Source organism: Phyllostomus discolor, chromosome 10 (assembly GCF_004126475.2).
Source record: "Phyllostomus discolor isolate MPI-MPIP mPhyDis1 chromosome 10, mPhyDis1.pri.v3, whole genome shotgun sequence".
Lineage (NCBI taxonomy): Eukaryota > Metazoa > Chordata > Mammalia > Chiroptera > Phyllostomidae > Phyllostomus > Phyllostomus discolor.
This window is the reverse complement of record NC_040912.2, coordinates 82,525,518-82,545,986: the sequence shown is the minus strand read 5'-3', so window position 1 is coordinate 82,545,986 and position 20,469 is coordinate 82,525,518. Positions and strand designations below refer to the sequence as shown.

Here is a 20,469-nt window from a genome sequence, read left to right as displayed (position 1 = left end):
CAGGGCAGCCACCACCGTCCCCCCTGCCAGAGTCCTGTGAGTGCTCACCTCGCATTTCTTCTCCCTCTTCCACACAGACCTCTCCGGATAGACGAGCTTTTGAGGGTGGGAATGGCCAACAACGGATTAATCCGTAATCTCCCCACAGATAATCTTATCAGGGAGCTCCGAGGGGCATACTTTCTATGTCCAGCAGCTTTCAAGGTGCTTTGGCTCCAGAGGTCAAGAAGGAAAACAGGCCTCTGCTGGTGCCCACAGGGACGGCGGGCCTGCCTGCCTTCCCCTGGACCTCGTCCCCGGCTCCGTCTGCCCCCGCCCCCAACGCCACCCGAGCTCGGTTGACACCCCGCCAGCCCACGTGACCGTGACGTGAACGGGGGCAGTCTCCTGCCCTAAACCACTCACGGGGCACTGGTGTTTGGGGGTGTCTGGGAGGAAGGGGAGCCTTTTGGACCCTTTCCTCACGTCCTGCCGTGTGCGTGACCCAGTGTTTGAACTGAGGACAGGGCGGGGCCTGCGGAGCGCACACCTGTGTTTGTGTTCTGCTTGCGCCTCTTGTGTCGTCGTCCCCTGGAGGGAGCTGGGCAGAGGCAGGAGTGACAGACAGCCCCGAGTGAGCAGGAGCCGGGGTCACCAAACGTGGGGTGGGACACCCCGAGTGCCACTGTTTCAGGTGGCACGACGTGGCGGGACAGATGAGCAGGTATTTCAGCACCGACCAGATTTAACAAGAAATTACACCTCTTTACATGTTACTGTTTGTGCGCTGCACCCACGGGGGGTCTTTCCACCCCGGTGAAATGGGTGCTCAGGTGAGAGTCGGCTCTCAGACTTGCGGGGGCTGACCTCAGCAGCAGCCACGGAGCATCCTTGGGTTTCTAGGTGAAAAGACCCGTGTGGCTGAGCTCAGGATCCTGGAAGAGGGTGGGGATGGGAGAGGACAGGAGGAAGTCCTCACACCCTTGGGCAGCCTCAGGTGGGGGCCTCTGCGTGCAGAGCTGAGACGGGCGTGAAAGCACCTTCACGCTTCCCTGGCTCGGGCGGTCCGTCCGCTGATTGAGTGCCCTCGGGAAACATGTGGGGTGCGAGGCGGCGCGTCCCAGGGGGCCCTCCTTCCTGTGCTCAGCCGGGGAACACAGTGTCACTTGTAAAGCGTGAGCGAGGCCCCGGGCGGGTGGAGGCTGGAGGGTCCCCCTGGACTTCCTGGGCTCCTCAGCCCGCTCTCTGAGCTGCAGGCTCGCTGACCTGCCCTGGTCTCCTTCCGGCGAAGTCCCGTCTTTCCCCTTTAAGTTCTTCCTCCCTTGGGAGCACCGCGCTCACACCGCCCGGCCCAGCAGCCCCGGCGTCTGTGTGGCTCAGCTCGCTCTGCTCATTCTTGATTTCACTCTGAGGCCCCCTCCTGGAGCCCCGATTTGCGGAATCCCAGGAGCTTCAGTTTGGAGTGGATCTCACAGATCATCTCACTTCACTTCTAATCTCTTCCTTTGACTGAGGGGACACTGAGACCCGGGGAGGTTAAGGGCCTCCGACCATTAGAGGTGGAATGGGGACCAGAACTCAGGCACTTAATGTTTAAACGGGCCCTTACCTTGGTTTCCCGTCGGCTGTGCCCCTCTCCTTTGAGGACACGGCCTTTCCGAAGTGCAGGCGGCCACCCTCAGCCCTGCTCCCCACCCAGCGTTTCCTAGGGCCCTGTGCTCCTCCACTGTCCTCCAGCCACGCCCCTCTGTGTGGGATGGGTGGCCAGCGGGACCCAGGGGATGTGTCTGTCTGGAGCTGTCACCGTGCCCCATCAGACCACACCCTGGTACCTGGGATCCTGGATTTGCTGCCCAAAGGGACTTGGCCCATTTCCAGGGCCTGTGTGGGTCTCTCCCCAGACGAAGTCTGCTCTGTGAAGGGTGGACCAGGACCCCAGAGGGCCACCCTTGATGCTGATGGGTGGCTGAGTACAGCTCTCTGTGAGGGCCGAGTGTGGGGTTCGAGCCTGGGCAGGCGTGCACCTGAAGTCCCCCACTGTGTATGGGACCCGGGGCCCCATCTGGTTGGTTTGTAGAAGTCTCGAGATGCTTGGGGTGGAATCCAGGGGCTCTGCGGCTCACAGCACAGCAGCAGCCTGAGCGCCGGCCTAGGGGCATCCCTCCCCCTTGCCCCCACGTGCCACGATGCGTCGGGTGGGTGCTGTGCTCTTGGTGGGTTTCCTCACAGCCAGGGAACCCTGAGCTCGGGGATCCACTGCTTTGAGTGAGCAGTAGGCAAGCCTGCCTTTCGCTCGGCGGGAGACAGGACCTCACGTGGCAAGGTCACCAGCCTCCTAAACAATCCAGGCTGTGTCCCATGGAAAAGAGCAGTCGGGGCCTCGCTCTCGCGGCAGCCCCAGTATAACGTGGAGGGAGCGACGTGAGACACCGAAGGAAGACTCTCTCCCAGCTGGTGTGAGCGGAGCTGGAGACAGAGGCTGGAGGAGGGAGGAGCAGGCCGTGGCGGGAGCAGCTCTGTCCTTGCCACAGCTTTTGGGGAAGGAGCCCTGGGCGTCCAGGAATTCTAAATTCAAACCCAGCTTTGGGGAGAGGTGGAAGCAGTGGGATTTGGGGGGGCGGGCTCCTGTGGGCAGAGTTTGCCCGGCTCGGGGTAGGTTGGGCGAGGACATGGGTGGTGCGTGGGTCTCCCTGGTGCCCCCTCCCCAGACCCCACAGGAACGAGGGACGCGCTTGTCCTGACACGAGTCTCTGCCGTCCGTCATCAGAATTCCTCAGTTTTCCTCTCCGAGCCTCCTGCTAACTGTCGTCCTCTCCGTCTAACTCTGTTTCCTGTTCTTTAAAATCCACGCACAGTTCCCGGGAAAGGTCTTTCCGGGCACGCCCCCTGGGGCCTCGGCCGTGGTCTGGCTCTCCTGATGGGTGTGTCCAGCCACGCAGCTGTGTCCTCTGGCCCAAGGTGTGACCTGCGCCCCCCACACTGTCCCGGTCTCTGCTGGGAGAGCTCCCCTCTTCAGACTGTCCCTGACTGGCCAACCGGCCGTGCACCCTCCCTGCTCCACGCAGGGGACATTTGAGTGCTGATGAACCGCCCCACGGTTCTCCTCTGTGGAGCTTTATCGTGGCTGAACTCATTTTTCATTTCTCCATTATCTCCAACTTCCAGTTGTGTGAAGAGTATAAGCTTTCTTTTCAGGCGGAAATAGTTCAGACTGGAGGATTGCTGATAACCAGACTGAGGTCCCCACGAGAGATTAGAAAGGCGTTGTAGTGTAATTTAGTGGTAAAATTAGAAATTCCACGGCCCCAGAAAACATACTAGGGTACTCGTTTTTGTGCTCCCGGGACGGTGGGTAACAGGGTGTGTCAGAGGTGTCCTCGTCCCTGCAGAGTCAGCTTCTTGTCAGGCAGCTGTCACACAGAATGAGCAAGAAAATAGTTCGTGCCCCCCGCCCCCTTTTTCATTTAGGCCGGAGCCCCATGAACAGCTCTCAAAGCTGAAGTAGAAGATCGTACATAAATTAGTACTTACTCACAGCTGAGGACTTTCAGAATGTGATTTTGTTTTGCACATGTCACACTTCAGTATTTAGAAGTCCTTGAGCCCTGGCCGGGTGGCTCTGTTGGTTGGAGCGCTGCTCCATGCACCAGAAGGTTGTGGGTTCGATCCCCAGTCAGGGCACATACCTGGGTTGTGGATTTGATCCCCAGTTGGGGCATGGGTGGGAGGCAACCAATCATTGTTTCTTTCTCCTCTCTCCTGAGCCTCTCTCTCTGAAATCAGTAAACATATCCTTGGGTGAGGGCGAATAAAAAAAGTCCTTGAGATAACTTACAAGACTCCCTAGATATCGTTATGCCATGTATGAACCCCTAATCATTGACATGTACCCCACTACCTCCCCACCGGCCAACCCCGGACGCCCTCCTCCTAACCCTCAGACCTTTGCAGACACCGAGAGGAAGACAAGGGAGGGATGAGGGGTTGGGGTGGGATTTAGCTTCAGGAGACGTGGGTGCTCACCCTGCTGAAGCCACTTGAGAGCCAGATGGATGCTTTCCTGCACGTCCACGCCAAGAAAGTGGCATGCAGACTTTTCTGATTGCCATCATTTGTGCCCTTGGTGTAGCGACTCAGACACACCACTCGCACACGTACACCCCCCACATCACTGACACACATGCTTCACAACGGAGATGACTTACCATGTGCCATGCGCCCCAATATTCTGTGTTCTGTGGGATTCTGTTTTATTTAAAAAAAAAAATACGCCCGTCACAACCCAATCGTTTTTACAGTCCACTAGTAGTGCGTAATTTGGAATTTGGAAAATACTACTCTAGATGGTTGTGTGAGGATGTGAAGAAAGTTCCTTCATCTCTGTAGGAGGCCGATTTTCCTGGAGAGGGGGTTCTATGCACTCATGTATGTGCACACCCATGTATGTGCACACCCATGTATGAGCACACCCATGTATGTGCACACCCACTCCACGGCGCAGCTAGTTCCGGTTCTGAGTAAGGTGTGTTCCAACACTCAACAGAAAGTATGTCCTTCAAGAGGGCCTGGTTGGAAACTTCCGGCACAGCAGGGACTTGGGAACCACCAGTTTACTCTTCTCCCTGGGTCCTGGTTTCCGACTCCAGTGGGAAATTAGCTTCCTGAGTGTTCGAAGTATAATGTGCAATAATGTTATGACTGTTCCATCTCCCTCTCTGTCTCTGAATAAAGGAAACAGAAGAAAACAAAATTCAACCAAATACAAATAAAACACATGAGTCTGTGGCTGTGTTTCCCAGTTATTAGATTGTGTCTCATACTCTCACGATGTTCGAATGTTTTGCCCGGTCCCCCCTAATACGCCTCCAGGATCCAGGGTGATGCTTTATTTTGGGCACGGCTGGCAGCTTCTTTCGACTGCTCTTTTGCAAGGAACTGTCTGAGGACAGGCACTGGGTTTATTTTTACATCTCACCACGGGACAGAATCCACATTTCCAGTTGCACGTTAGACACGCCGGTTTAACAAGTCATGAGAAATCTCTTGGCCCAAATAAACGTGTGCCAAGAGCTCGCCCTTCTCTAAATCAAGGCCTTATTCCCAGCAGCCCCAGACTTCATTAAGCCACAAGCAGCCGTGGTCACTGATGACGTAGAATGTAATGATCAAGGAGGGGTTTATATGGAGCTTTGAGTGCCCGTTGGGGTCTGTCCTCTGGTTGATTTTATAGCTTTAGTTTTAAAATAGTTCTTTCATTCAGCCGATGGCTGCCGCTTCCCTGCCTAGCCCTTCGTGCATGCAGGCTGGGTAACAGCTGCCACCCAGGCTGTCCATGCTGGCTGGGGCGCCTGTCCCGGTGATGTGTGGGGGCACCACGTCAGCTCAGAGCACGTCAAGTATGAGGTCCCAGGCTTCATCTGCCATGGGCGAAAAGACATGGCAGGCTCTCTTCAAAGGGGCGTGTGCTTCGATATGTCCAGAGCACCCCAGAAGGGTTCTCTGCTCGCTCTTGTTGTGGGGGCGAGGCCAAGGGAACGAAATTTTGTTTTGTTTTGACTGGCTGCCTAAACTTGGGGCTGATGAGAGCACAAAGCAGCAGCACCGAGGTCTAAACTCAGGGTTCTCTGCCTTGGGAGCTTCTCCCCCATGTTCCAACGACATGTACCCACCCAGCGATCCTAGAGCCATCGCACCAGCTCTTCCGGGGTCTGGGACGGGGGGGCGGGGGCACAGGTCTTCTCATTTCCATTCCTGTAAAGGAAGCCCAGGTTTGCGTTCCTGACACTTGAGGTAGGGCGTGGAGTGCCTGAGATTCTTTTACCTGTCACTCGAATTTTACCTTGCTCTATCCAGGGAAGCACCGCAAAATGGTCGTGTGCTGCTATCATTTTCATTTGCATCATTATCACCGAAACTTTGTTAGTGTGCACCTCATTGCCACTGAGCTGGGCTTTATTTGCTGTGGCTCTTCCAAAGGCGGTTGGTCCCTCTTGCTAGTGACCTTCTCTTATCTAATGGTGGACACACCTCTTGGTTGGGCTTTTGTCGATATGACGTGAATATCACTGGATTTCAGGACATATACTTAGCTAATGTGTATTTTCGGTATTAATATTTTGAGGTTATAGATTAGTGTACGAGTACTGGGGGTATGGAGTCAGGTTTTGGGTGACATCTCAGGTCTTCCACGTACCAGTTCTGGGTCTTTGAGACGAGCCCCGAGGATCTCGGCCCGTGAAGCTCCTGGGAATCGGTCAGCGGGCACTCAGTCTCTGTTGATTCTCTTTCCTCGGGGCGAACAGGAGCGTTTCCGTGGCGTGGATGTGGATGGATTCCCTCAGGTCGAGCAGACCGTAGAAGTGCAGCTGGATCGTTGGGATGGGTGGACCAACCCCCTTTCCTCGGGGAAGCTGCGCGCGCAGCCGCTGGTGGGCGGGGCTTCCTAGCCTCAACCTCTGCACCGGCGGTTCCGTTCAGCTGCGCCTACCCAAGACTAGCAGCAGCAAAGCGCATGTTGTAAATCACTCGTGCCCGCCGCCAAAGTTTCAAACTAAAAAATCTATTTTAAACTACCTGTTTGCTCCTCTTAAAGAATTGGATTACAAACTGTTGGAAATCAGGGAGGGACCACCACTGCCCCTTTCCGTTTGCAGCGGATTCAGAGTATAATGACCGCGGCGGTTGGAGAGGGTGCCCCGATGAGTGCGCAGCAGAGCGCCACGCCCCCCGTGGGCACGAGGCCTCCTCTGCTGCCCGGCCACCCGGAATCACTCCTTCCCGGCTTGCAGCATGTGGCCTGAGGTTCAGCTGCTGGGGTTTAGGGGTGTCTGGCCTGCTGGAGGTCTGTTTTGAGGGGATCGCGGAGCCTCCTGGGAAACTTCATTCTAGGGAAGGGGGTAGCAGGCCTCGCCACCTCACCCAGCAATGGGAAGGGAGGAGTGACTCGAAGCATCGGGTAGATTTGGTGTCCTCAGTGGTTCCTGTTCTGGAGACGGGACAGGAGCGGGGGAGGGGCAGGGAGGGAGTGGGGGAAGGGTGCCGGTGAATAGGGACAATTGGTAAAAATGGGAAACGGTGGTTTCCCTGTAAAAACACCTTCGACCTTTGACTTTGGGGCAGAAGTAAACGGGTTTGGTACCATCTGAAAAGCAGCTGTCCAGCGGAAGCCTGGATGGAGACACCTCCTCTGTGCACAGGGCACCTCAGGTGCCAGCAGGGGCGCCCTGTGGGATCGGAGGTGCCCAGCAGAAGTGGCCGCCGTCATTCACAGAGGTGGCAGCCCAGGAGTCAGGGTGGCCCCTGGCCATCGTTCAGCTGGCAACGAAGACCTCACTGCCTGGTGCGGCGGGAGGTGTGCCCCCCTGTACGTCTGCCCTAGGACTTACGGGAAACATCTGTGAGAACCCGGTGGGGGCCTCTGGGCTGGTCCCCTCGGTGGTCAGTGGCGTGTGTGCTCCCTCCAGCCCCATGGCAGCTCTGGGAAGAGAGCTTGCCCACCCGCCTGGGAAGTGGCGTAGGGCTCAGGTTTGGACAGGCAGCAGCGCTAGGGTCACAGTGGAGTGCGCGTGGGAGGGGCGGGGAGAAGAGACAAAAAGTGCGAGGAGGCAAAAAACTCGCAGAGATCATGTAGTGCAAACGTGTTCTTTGTGTTCCAGCCTCACGGAGGCATTGTTAGCCAAGGAAACTGTAGGACGGTTCAAGTGCACAGCGTGATGATTTGATGTATGTGTACATTGCGAAAGGAAAATCCCCACAGTGAGTTAATTAACATGTCTAACACCTCACATAGTTACCTTTTCACTTTTCATTTTTTCGGTGAGAACATTTAAGCTTCGTTCTTGTAGCACATTTTAATTCTGTAATGCAGTGCTGCCGACGGCAGGGATCGCATCAGACATCAGGCCGTCAGACCTCACTCATCTTGCAGCGCGAAGCGCGCAGCCTCTTCCCCGCCCACACCGTTCCCTCCGCCCACCCTGTTCTCTCCGCCCGCGGGCCCCAGACAGCCCCTTTCCCTTCGTTCTCCGCTTCTCTGAGTTCGCCTTTTTATTGTGATTCCGTATATTCCTGATGCCATGGAATGTCTGTCTTTCTCCGCCTGGCTTATTTCACTGAGTGTAATGCCCTCCGAGGTCATCCCCCTTGTCGCAAAGGACGGGATTTCTTGAAAGTAGGTCGTAAGGTAATCACGCTCTCAGTGCTTCTCAGCCTCCAGTGCCGTGCAGAACACTTTTAATGCCTGTGTTGTGTGTGTAGACATGAACGTGAATTGGGTCTGAACTACGTGTGTTTCTATTTCTGGATAACCATAGAGCAAAACATTTACAACTAAGTACTAACAAGCTGCCATAGAAAAGAATTTCAATGAATGATATTCATTGATGGGATGGATGGTTTCGTTTTGCTTGAATTAAAAGCATGGCACAAGGTAACAACGCAGTGTGGCTGGGAACTCCACACAGATGTTGGGATTCAGAAGGCTTCCCCCACATGAGCTTGGGGAGGCTCCCATTCTGCACCCCTCCCCTCACCCACTTACCTGCTGAAAGCGGTATCATGTTGTGGCCAACCCATCCTGGATTGACGTGCACCCAGGGCACTTGCTGTGTTGGCATGTGCCCAGGAGAAGTTGCAGATCTGGAGCGACCTGCTTGTTCTTCAAGCACGTGAGAGCTGTTCAGGAGAGAGAGTGTCGGGAGAGGCACCGTATCTGTGAAAGCCCCAAATTCTGCAAATGCGCGATGGTTTCCTGTTTGCCAGTGAACTTGCCTGGCTTCCTAAGGTGACATCGCAGCATGAATTTCTGAGAATCTTTGCGACTCAAGGAAGAGCGTCTGCTTGTAAAATCTTTTCACTGTGCCTTGCACATGGGGCTTGGGGAGAAGGGAGGAGGGAGGAGCTTCAACTCTTGACTTCGCTCCTGCACAGTTCACCTGCGAGGCACTGATTCAGGAGGGTGAGTTGTGAGGTCCTTGTCTTTGGCTTGCTGTGGTCGGGATTTGCAAAGAACTTCACCACCCACTCTTTCCCAAGCCCTTCCCTTTTAACGGTATGCAGAGTCCAATTTTAGGGACAGGACAACTCTTTTTGCTCCTGCTCTCTGTCTCTTCCGAGAGAGAGATCAGTCAATATCCAAGGACGGTTTCTGAAATCCTTGCTCTGTGCACGTGTCCAGTAGAGCAGGCTACTGTGGCCTCAGTTTTGGCCGTGGAGGGACCGTGAGCTTTCAAGGACCCCAAGGAGAGCTTGGGGAGCCATGGCTGTTTGCCTCTCTGCCACTCTTGGCTTTGCTCCTTCTCTTTCTTCCAGTCGGCGGTCTGAGAGATTAGCTCAGGGATAGTATCATCATTTCCATCACGGCCACCACCTGTGGTCACTCCTTCCATTGTTCTCTCCTTTCTTATGTCTTCTTGAGTGTTTCTGTTCTTTGAGTGCTGGGCAAATGAGTTCTGTGCCACCATCAACAGCCAATCAGAATGGTGTTTTCACTTTTTCTTTTTTTCAGTGGCTGACAGATAAGCCCCAATATGTCAGGGGAACTTTGGGGCATTCACCTCTTCCCCAGAACAGCACAGGAACTGGACACGCGGTGAAAGTGGCTGATTCTGAGCCCCAGGACGCCCTGTGACACCAGCACTGGGAGGCACTGGTGTCCTCACGTTCTCCCATAGGGGACTGTCCCTTGGCACGCTCTTCAAATTCAGCCACAGAATCACGGCAGCTGTCCTGGAGCTCAGGGCCAGTTCCCCCCAAAGCACCGTGGAGTCTCAGACTTCCTTCATGGTTCCTGTTCTTTCCGTCTGCAGGACTCTCCTTCAGCAGCTCCAGAAGCTCCAGACTTTGGTGATGGGCAAGGTTTCTCGCACCTGCAAGTTGGCCGGCACGCAGACTGGCACCTGCCTCATGGTGAGTTTCCCGAAGGGACGGCAGTGCCGTCACTGCCCAGCCCTGTCTCCAGTCTCCAGTCTCTCCCCGTCTTGCCAAGTCCACGTGCCGTGGGGTGGGGGGCGCATGCTGCCCTCTCCGAGGGACTGACCTGTGGTGCAGCCACTTGGCCTGATGGAGGGGACCCTTCTTCCTGGCCCATGGCTGTCGTGGGTCTACAGGTTTGCTCTGTGGACTTGGGCATCGACAGCACCTGTGTCCTCCCTCTCCCCGCAGGTCGTGGTGTTGTGCTTTGCCGTGGCATTCGGCAGCTTCTTTCAGGGCTACGGGCCCTATCCTTCCGCCACCAAGATGGCTCTGCCCAGCCAGCATTCCATGCCGGAGCCGTACACCGCCTCCGTGGGTAAGGCCGCTGCGCTCAGCCGCTCGGGAGCGGTCTTCGTTTCATTTCTCTGGAGCTTTCTGAAAGCTCGGCTTTCTGACAGGAGTCTTAGGGGACAGTCTGATTTTTTTAAAAAGTGCTCCAAGTGTAGCTTCTCCATGGGAGGGCGGGAAGAGGCGGCAGGGGCCATTGTGCCCGCCTGCTGGGAATTCTCCAGAGCCCAGCAGAGCACGCTTTGCAAACTATTGCCCATGACTCCGTCCCCTGGCAAAGTCTGATGCCTCCTTCCTGCGCTCTGGGAAGGGGGAGCGGTGTGGCCTTTGCGGGGAGGGAAGCATTAAGCTCTCACCTCCCTTTAAGGGAATCCCTGTGTTTCTACATCCGGGAAGTAGGAACATATGTACCATCAAAAGAGTTTGTAAATGAAAATAAAGAGTCAGCTTGTCGTACAAAACATCATGCCCAAGATTTGAGACTTTGGAGACTTGGGCGTCCGATGAGACGTATGTGGTGTCCTCACCTAGATCAGTGATCTCTTTGAAGTGCGTGGGAAATAAACAGGTGGCAGGTAGGGATCGGACCCCACATTCACGCACACAGGCACTAGAGGGCCCAGCGTGGGATTGGGGGGCGTCAGATGGGGTGAGGCACCGTTTTGCAGTTGTGAACATGTGTGTCTTCACCAGGCAGGTGTCCCCTGCCAGGTAGGTAGGTGTATGGCAGAAATGCTGGCATTGCAAGCAGATTTCTTCAGTGGTCTCTCAGGGAATTGTCACTTCCCTGAGCAGCTAGGTCTCTGAATTGGAGTGGAAACCCATGAGAGCAGCTGTAGCTACGCAGTGTCATGTAGCTATGCAATGACGTTAGGGGACGAAGGAGGCCTCCCCGAGATGTGGTTTATTTATGGGTTTGCATCCTCACTCCAGCTTCTAAATGAAAATGCGGTTTCCTGCCCTTGTACCCCCTCTCCACGCAGGACCGACTCAGTGGGGATGCTTATGTCAGCTGGGTCTGGACGGCTCTGAGCACTCCACTCCCACCCTCCATGCAGGGTCTCCCCGAGGTGGTCCGGGTGGGCGAGGAGGGGAGTTTCATTTTCAGAGCAGTGCGGGTAGCTGTTTGCATCATACTTGCTTTTCTGTTGTTCTTCCAGCACAGTATAATTGGCATAATATTTCAAATGCACAGAACTGGGAAGTTTTTATGGAAGGCAAACTCCAGGTGGCACCTCGGTCTGGGGCAATAAGACCCACACCCTGCCATCTGCCCCAGCCCTGGGCGTGGAGGGAGGGCATGGGATGTGCCCTCATGGTCTCTCCCTAATGCCTGCCACTGTGCTCCGTCCTCAGTGAAATCCAGGAACCTGCTGATCTACGAGGAGCATTCTCCGCTGGAGGAGCCGTCCGGCCCGGCCTCGGCCGGGGAGCTCGGGCGCTGGGACAGAAGCCCCTCCCTGCTCAGGGCGTCGGCGCTGGAGCCCAGGCCAGACGTGGACCTTCCCCACTTCATCATCTCCAACGAGACCAGTCTGGAGAAGTCGGTGCTGTTGGAGCTGCAGCAGCACCTGTGAGTCACAGCCGGACACAGGCCCCTGCTCGCGCGCCCTGACGATGGGCTGTGAGTCAGAGCAGCCTGGGCTGCGGGGCTGAGACCCTCCCATAGGCTCGTCCAGGCCTTTGGCTCCTTCGGGACCTGTTTCCAGGGCCGGGACTCTGGAGGGTCTGCTGTGTGCCGGCAGCTGCCTTTAGCAGGGGTGGGGAAGAGACCGCCCCCCGTCCATGTCTGCTATGTCACCGGCAAGCTGGTGGCTCCACAGAGCGGGGCCGTGGCTTGACTCCCTTCCTCACTCTCATCATTGTCCCCTCAAAGCCACACGAGTAACGCAGCCCAGTCACAGAAGAATGCGTGCCACGCAGGTGCAGCCTCCAGGTGCCTTCTCCCGCTTCCTTCCAACGGCACCTGCCTATATGCTATGCTGTGTATCAGTCAGCATGTAGTTCTGTGCTTCATGTACATAAACATGCACGAGTTACAATCACACATTCATGTCGAGCGGCACCAGTGACAAAGCATCGTGCCTGGCTGTGTTTCCGTACGGAGAAGGACAAACTCAGCTCCAATTATCCATGAGTTGTTCCCCTAAGGACAAACTCAGCTGCAATTATCCATGAGTTGTTCCCCTTAGGTAGTGATGGAGACGAGTCCTTTTGTAAACACACAGGCCTGTGTGCGTGCCAGGTGTCGTGGCCGTGTCAGGGGAGGTCCGTGGGAGCGGCACACAGTGCAGGAAGGAGGGTCTGCAGGCACACTCCAGGGTGGGGGTGGCGTGGCTGGCGATCGTGCTGAGCGAACTCCGCCCCTATGCCTCCCGGAAATGGCGCTGTTCCAGGGGAAGGGGCCGAGATTCTGTTTCTGATCCTCCAGCTTTCTTCCCCTAATGCTGCGGGGAAGGTTCTCAGTCACGTATACTTTCACAGGTTTACACTATACATGCATATTTAACACACACGAGCACTTGTGCAAATATGATCGATAAATCTCCTTAAACACTTGAAGAGATCAGGCATTATTATCATCCCCATTACAGAGACACGGTAGACCAGTGGAGACTCGGCTCCTGGTTAGCTGGTTCAGGACACAAGTTGCCCCCTCTCTTAGCTCAACTGTTCCTTGAAACCCTGCCTGTTTGGGGCGCCGTCTCCCGGACACTGGAGCCATGCATTCCTCCTCCGAGCGTCTGCAGGATTCCTAGGCTGTTGCACAATGAATAACCTATTTACTTCCTGTTACATATTTATTGTTATTTCAAGTCAGGTTTTTTTGTCTTTATTTGGATTATTTGCCACGCTAGACCAGGGATCAGCCGTCATCCTCCTATTGTCTCCTTCCCAGCGTCTAGCACAGGACTAGCCGTCCGCAGTGAATACAGTGCTTTAAAGCAAATGTGTGGCAACTCGGTATCAAGCGCCACGTTGCTCCCCTGGGTTGGGGTGTTGGGGTGTCTCGTCTCGGGCGGGGAGGAAGGCAGGGAAGTGGACAGTGGGTAGGCTGCTGGTGGGAGGCTGGGGACCGAGAGCTGCCCCAGGGTGAGAGGGAACAAGCACCACGCTTGGGCCAGCCCACCCAGTTGGCATCGGGGGCGATTTGTCTCACTGCCAAGTGTGGCTAAGACCCCTTTTTCCTTCCAATGCCTTCACAGGGTCAGCGCCAACCTGGAGGGGAACGAAACACTCAAAGTTGTAGAACTCGACAGAAGAGTGAACGCCACCTTCTGAGCGGTGGCCCGCACCGCAGTCTTACCCTCCACTCTGCTTCTGTGTCCCCAAACCACCTTCAACGTAAGCGTTCCCTCTTCCCCGCCCGACGTGGATGAAGATAAGGGTGAGCCGCCGTGCCTTCGGATGGGAGGACGGCCTGGGATTCCCGCCTGCGGTGAGAGTGCCTCCTCCTCCAGCCCCGGGTCCCCTTCTGCAGACGGAGCCGGCATCTCTCCTCCCGTTCCGCTCGTCGCCATAGGAAATTACTGTAGGGCCCGGGTGGGACGGGCGGGCTTGTGTCTACCGACAGTGCCGAAGAGATGCTGCCCGATTCTCACCTGCGGGTGTGACCCCCTCTCTGAAGAAGAGATGACTCACCCATTGGAGACCCCAGACTCGATCCGTAAAGACACCAGGATGCCTGCTGGGATGTGGCAAAGCACTGACTGATGTCCCACCTCCCTCAGCCCGGGTCTCCGGCGTGTCCGCTGCCACCCATGTCCCCATCAGTCCTGGAAGCACCAGGCTGGCCGGTGTCTGCCCCCCGCCGCCACTCTGCTCTGTCCGAGCCCTCACGCCCTTGCCTGCTCCTCCAGCTCTGGGGCGAGGGCGCCCCCTTCCCCTTCTCAGGCCGCAAGTGCAATGCCTGACGGAATCAGGCTCTTCTACCCCAGGCAAACCTGCCCCGTCTGTTGCTTGTAGGACTTCTCCGTCACCTGTGTTCCCACACGCCCATAGATCCGCCCCCCTGGCTTCTCCTCCCCACGTGTAAATAGTATTTATTAGCTTGCCGAGGCTCCCGCCAGCAGCCACGCTCAAGAGACCGGACGCCTCCCTCCAAGCAAGCCAAGTCTCCTGTTGGACCTTGGCGCTGGGAGGGCCGTCCAGGCCCTGGGACCCCCAGTCCTCCAGGACGTGCCTCGTTTCCTTTTCTTCTTCTTTCTACTTGGAGGCCTCCCGTTGTAGGTGGAGAACCCCTGTGAGCAGCTGGCCTCCTGTAGAATGAGTTCAGAGGGAAAGATGGCTTAGGCCTGTGACTCTGTGGCCAGGCGCTCTGTCCTGCACCCGCCGCAGAGGAGGGAAGCCCTGTCCCCGACAACAGGCGTCCCGGACCACCTCGCTAGCGTGTCTCTCCACACCTGCTCCTGGCCCCGCCTCCCCACCACCCCCCACACCCCCTGTACCCTCCTCTTCTGCCTCAGCAGGAGCTGGACCTGAGGTCCGTTCCTGGGGTTGGAGTAGGTGATGTTTGTGCATCCACAGCCTGACCTTTCCCAGTCAGGTTTGGCTACTTTGCAGCTCACCCAAAGAGATATAACCTAACCCCCTTCCCTACTTTTATTATTATTTTTTAATGATTAAAGTCACTTTTGTAGTTAAAAAAAAACCTTTCCTTTCATACAGATAAGCAATGGAAATTGCCTTTGTATTGTACAATGTAGAAAGTTTCGCTTAAGTGTTTTCCCAGCTTGTAAAAGATTTTGTGTAGGACCATTTTGTATTTTATTTTTAGTAGAAGAAAAAAGGGCCTTTAGCTTTAACTCTTCTCTCTCTCTCTCTCAATCTCTCAATCTCCCCCCCCCCCCCCCCACATTGTTATTGGAACCTGTACTTAAGGGGGATTAAGCCCGTAGCTGAGCCGTCCATCCTCTCTCAGATACGGGATTTGGGGTCATTAACATTTGCCATCATAGCTCCTACGCAGGTCTGTTTGTCTGCCAGCACAGGCACATCTGGGGCTCCCTGCCGGTGATTCCCATGTCTCCCCACTGCAGCGGAGGGTGTTACAGACGGGGAGCAGGCCAAGGGCATCTGCTCAGCAGGGTGTGGGAGCAGAGTCGGGGCTGCAGCGGTCCTGGCATCCCCATGGGTCGTGGGTCGTCTGCACGGCTCTCGCTGTCCCTGACGTTGGCCCTGACATGGGCGGGGGCGGGCCGAGACCATCTGGGCTGTGTGGGGACAGGCGTCGCTAGCCTGCCTCCTGCTCTGGCTTCTCTTCACTCCCTTCTCTCCACCTTGTCTGCTCTGGATCCTCCCGGGCCTGGCTGGTGTCTGGGAACCACGTGCCACTGCCGACCCATCGCTCTCTGTAAAATGTCACGTAATTATCAGGCGTGGGCAGCCTGCGGGGGCCCAAGAAGGACACGAGAGAGAATTAACTCCTGTAGTATTTGGGTGATGCGAAAGGAGAGGTTTCCCAGTGATGGGCAGACGTGGGAGACTGGGTTGGCCTCCCCGCCTGCAGCACCAGGACCAGGCCAGGGCTTTAAGGCTGGTGAAGTGGCCGGAGCGGAAAACCCGCTCTTCGGAATGAGGGGGCCAGGGGGAGGGGCAGCTCACAGACAGACAGGCCCTGTCCGTAGCCCCGTGGGGACTGCATTTCTCTCCCACCTTCCCGTTTTTGATGCCACTTTCTCCGTGCATAGCTCATGTGTTGTAAAGGTGTACACTTAAAACCTATATGATCCTGCTAACCAATGCCACCCCCATAAATTCAATAACAAATAAGTAAATGGCTACACACTCTCTCCAGACCGCCCTGCAGCTGGGCCTGCCCCCTGGGAACCTGTTTTTCTGAACTGACTCTGCATCTACAGACGTGAGGCTTTGACTGAGAGCTCACATGGCCAGTTCCAGGGGGTTCCAAGAGCCCGAGTTGCCGCCACGTAGAGGGAAACCTGTGCCCTCCCCTCCCCGCTTGGGAGAGGAGAGGAGACTGAAGAGTTACTCCTTCGGGACTGTGCCAGGGGGTCAAGAGTCGCAGGAGAGTTGGAGGACAGTAGGTGGGTCCCAAGGAAGTCACGCATGTGTGCGTGTTTGCTGTCCCAGGGTTAAGCCCAGAATATATCAGAGGAATGGATTCCCCCGCAGAGGGGTCCCACAGACTAGTCAGCGACCCCCGGGGAGCCCTGACCATTTCAAACAGCGGCCGTCCTCGGCTTCCGCACTTCAGTTCTGGAAAACACGAGACCGTCAGTGCAACCGTAAACCATAGAAAGTACATATGTTGACTATACAGATGCTAATTATATAGGACACCATGCAAACAGGTTTTCCTCTTCCCTGTCTTTGATTAGCTCCTTGGAAGGAGACTCTTACAGAAATCCAGAAACAAGTACTTTTTCACCGGATGAGACCTGAGTAACCCGGGGCCCCCAGCGTGGTTCTTTTCACAGCTCTCGACTTTGCACTTGGAAATGGACACTGAAAATCAAAGGCCTCGGTGCCCGTTCCTGTGAAGTGTTAAGACTCTGGAGCCCAGCTCACATAAAGCGAGTGTTACATAAAAATCCAACAGCTGAGCTGGGTTGCCCTTTGGGGCGGGGGGGGGGGTGTGTGACACCACCGTAGGCAACATGAGATGACCTTTTTGTTTATATCAACGATTTCGATTTGTGGATTCGAGACCTAATTTGTGGATTGCGAAAGCAGCTTTTCGCTCAACTTATTTACAAGCCAAGTATAAATACCATGGTTTTTAATTCCTAAACCTCTTGGTTTAGCCTGAATGCCAAAAGGGGGCTGTGAATCTCATGCGCCCGTAGAACAGCCGTGTCGGACTGATTTGTTTTTATTCAGGCAGTGAGTCAGTGTCCAGAGTTGGTGTCACCAGTGTTTTATTTAAAATTTTCAGAACTGCATGGCTCCTTCCTCCCACGTCCCCAGACCGAGCAAAACCACAGAAACAGGATCCGAGGCCTCTCGGGCCGGCTCCTCTGAACACACCTGTCCCAGGAGAGGCGGAGTTCAGCTCGTGCGCAGGTGGAGACGTCCCGCAGAGGAGCCGGACCGGCCGTGCTGGCCTCGCTCACGTGGGAGGCTGGACAGGGAGGAGGAGGCGGCTTCCAGCCTCCCCGTGTCTGCTGTGGGGCGCTCGCATGGTTCTTTAGAGTCCTGTCTTTGAGAACCTTTATTAAAGACGCCAGCACGCCCACCCGCAGGGCTGACCTGGGAAACGCTTAGCAGGTAGTGGTGCAGGGAGAGTCGTTTTATTGGAGTGCTTTTCAGTTGAGACAATTAGGAAAAATGTGGCAGGGCCGTTAGAGGAGAGAGCAAGGGCTGTGAAGGAGCCAGAGGAAGACTTCAGGCCATTCATTCATTCATTCATTCATTCCCTTCCTCCTGAGGAGCAGTGCTTCATGAGGCCCCGGGGACGAGAAGCGTAAGGAAACATTAGTCAATAGCTACTCAAACACACAAGTGCTAGGATTCTCTCTCTCCCCCCTCTCTCTCCCTCTCTCTCTCTCTCTGTGTCTTAGACACTCATTTGTGCCTTACAGGTGCCTTACGTGTGAGTCCAGGATGACTGAGGACTACCGTTCTTGGGAGATTTTATATGTAGCCTTGTAGTATTAGACTGAAATGGCTGTGGGCGAAATGGTTTTCTCTAAAGGCTCAAAAAGGCCCTAAGAGTGAGCAATGACCAGATGTGTACACCAGGAGAAAAGAATCAGGGTTTTGTCCATTAGGAAAATCCCATTTTGGAGAGGTGTAATCACAGCAAGAAATGGCCCGCCAGGATTAAGGGTATTACAACTCCATATAGCGGGGCATTTTCTCGGTGCAGAGCAACTGGGCCCATTTGGGGATTAACGTCCCATACCCCCGTGGCCAAAGGGTCGGCACTCAGCACAGGAAAAAAAAAATGCATCCGCGTGTTGCTTCTTTCGGTCATTTGGGGCGACCTAAATTTCAGGAATGGTTTCTTTTCTCTTGGTTTTGAGAAGGAAGGAGAAAAAAACATTTCACGAGCACTAATTGAGTGCTGGGTGCTCTGCTAAATAAATTCTGAGTCTTTTCATCTTGTAGGCAGAGTAAACAAAGGCAAGTAGTTACTCTGAGCTGGACAAACAGCTAAGTTTGGTGTTGGAAGGTCCACAGTCTGTGGATGGGGTTGAGCGAATCGGATTCCTCGGTTTACTCGCACTGTAAACCTGTAGGTTCCGAGGGCAGCAAATGCAGTGTATGCTCCCTGCACTGGCCCTGCCGTGCAAAGGCCGTGCTTTGCCTCACACTGGCCTGGCAATGTCCTCCAGATACAATGCTCTTCTCTTGTCTTTCTCATCCAATCCTCTGAGAGTTCCGGCTCGCGGGCTTTGCATCCTGGAAAGGGAAACCAGCGGGGGCCTTAGCTGTGTTTCTCTGCCCTTATCCTCTGCTCACCAGCTGGGTGAGACCATGAGCTCTTGGCACCGTGGACCCGAGGCCCATGCCGCTTAGAGAATGTCTCTTTCGGGTCAGATGCTTTATGAGTCTATGGAAACACCAGCACTCTTTGGACACACTGTGAACGGCCCTTTTTAAACAATGCTGAGCGGACCCTGAACTAGAATCCACCGTGAGCGTTAATGTTTATGCTGACAGCTGGCCGTTCCTCTGCTCTGTAACGTCGTACAGACCAGCCGTGTGTACGTCCAAGACGTCGTGAGTCTCTTATATGTTGTATCCCGCTGTTTATTTTAATGACTTTTTACTCTTTATCTTAGCTTAGTAAATACCAAAAAATAAAATAAAATACATGCTTTGTAACTTGTACTTAGTCTGGGAAAAAAATGAATCGAAATTGTTATGCTTTTGTATTCCATTTCATGCAAATAAAAATATTTTTTTCTTAAATAGCTAAACGTTGTCCAGTCTCTGAAACCTTGCTGATCTGGTTTTAAGAACCCTTGTTTTTCTCACGAGCACGGCTTTGTGTGCAAACGCCTAACCATCCTCTTCTGATGATCTTGTTGAAGTAAAAGGAGTCTCCGGCCAGCAATTTGAATGTGATCTAGTGCTGAGTCCAAGGCTCAGGTGGAGACATATTGAGAAATATTGAGAAATGTGATGTTTTCTCAGCCAGTCACAGGAAGAAAAGCAGTATTCTCTAGAGATCCCTAGCCTGAGTGCTATTTTCGGTGTTTCCTCTTAACTGTTCCCTAACTCGATTTCAGAACTCTGTGCACCGGCATACGCTTCCCTGGGTCAGATGCCTGAGCACGAGGCCTTGGACGTGAGCCAGGAGAGAAGGGTCCTTCTTCCTGTGAACAGTTGCGGAGAACGCCGAGCGCAGGTTCCTGCCCCAGAAATTCTGATAAAGGTCAACGTACTCAAGCAAAACCATCTCATTCCGTTGAATCTCTGCCTTCAGATTGGATCTTCTCCACTCAGAGAAAGGGGGGCTTTCTCTGAGCCTCAGAAAGAGAGCCCAGGAGGGGAGCGACTGCAGCCGCGGACCGTGTTTACCTGGAAACGAACAAGCAAACAAAGACCAACATTTTTTGTTGGTGTCGTTTCTTAGCAGCATGCCCAGCCCTGCTTTGGGGTGAGGGGTGCGTTCATTTCCCACTGCCCTTCCCTCCTGAGCACCTTGACCTTCTCCTCTTCTGTTCCTGCACAGGGACCTTCCCCCGTGGAGGCTTCCTTTTTTACACTGGGGGCCTGTCAGGGCAGCCGCCTCCGCGGCATGCTGACGCGGATCCAGTGATGTGCGGAGGGGCAAATACTCGCTGGTGTGAGAATGTTCTGCATAAGGCGGGCCTTTGTGTTTTCTGTGTTGCTGATGCTTTGACATCAGGCAGGGCCTTGCTGATCCAGGAAGGATGGCCCCTCCCAGGGATGGGCAGTTTTGAGGGATAGTAGAGGGCTTGCCTACGGGTATACCTTTCATATGCAAACCAACCTATTGTGGAGGGGTGGGGGGGCAGTGCAGGTGCAGCAGCCACCTCCTTGAGACTCACAGAGGTCACTGTTCTGCTGCCCTACTCACCCCAGGGCCAGGTGCCAGCCAACTAGACACAGTCCCTAGACCCCAGAGCCTGCTGGGAGTGTTCCGACTAGCCAGCCCTAAGCCTGCTCACCTCACTTCCCTCGTTCCTGTCTACCTGCAGAAACCTCAACAGAGGCTCATGCCTACCTTTGCCTCTGCCTCCCCACCGACCCCGGGGCTTGCTTCCGTGGCCCTTGGGGGTGTGGCCTGCCCCC

General features: G+C 54.9%; 1 protein-coding gene across 2 annotated transcripts in view; it reads left to right on the top strand.

Annotated features, from left to right (window-relative positions):
* The window catches only part of CREB3L2 (cAMP responsive element binding protein 3 like 2), a 110,631-nt gene extending 91,577 nt beyond the window's left edge, over positions 1-19,054 (top strand). For both annotated transcript variants that reach the window (XM_028526165.2, XM_036010943.1), the window contains exons 9-12: positions 9,786-9,885; positions 10,141-10,267; positions 11,596-11,812; positions 13,446-19,054. In XM_028526165.2, the coding sequence (XP_028381966.1) occupies positions 9,786-9,885; positions 10,141-10,267; positions 11,596-11,812; positions 13,446-13,521 (520 nt within the window). In that variant the 3' untranslated portion in view covers positions 13,522-19,054. The remainder of the gene's footprint in view (positions 1-9,785; positions 9,886-10,140; positions 10,268-11,595; positions 11,813-13,445) is intronic.
* Positions 19,055-20,469: the final 1,415 nt, after the last annotated feature.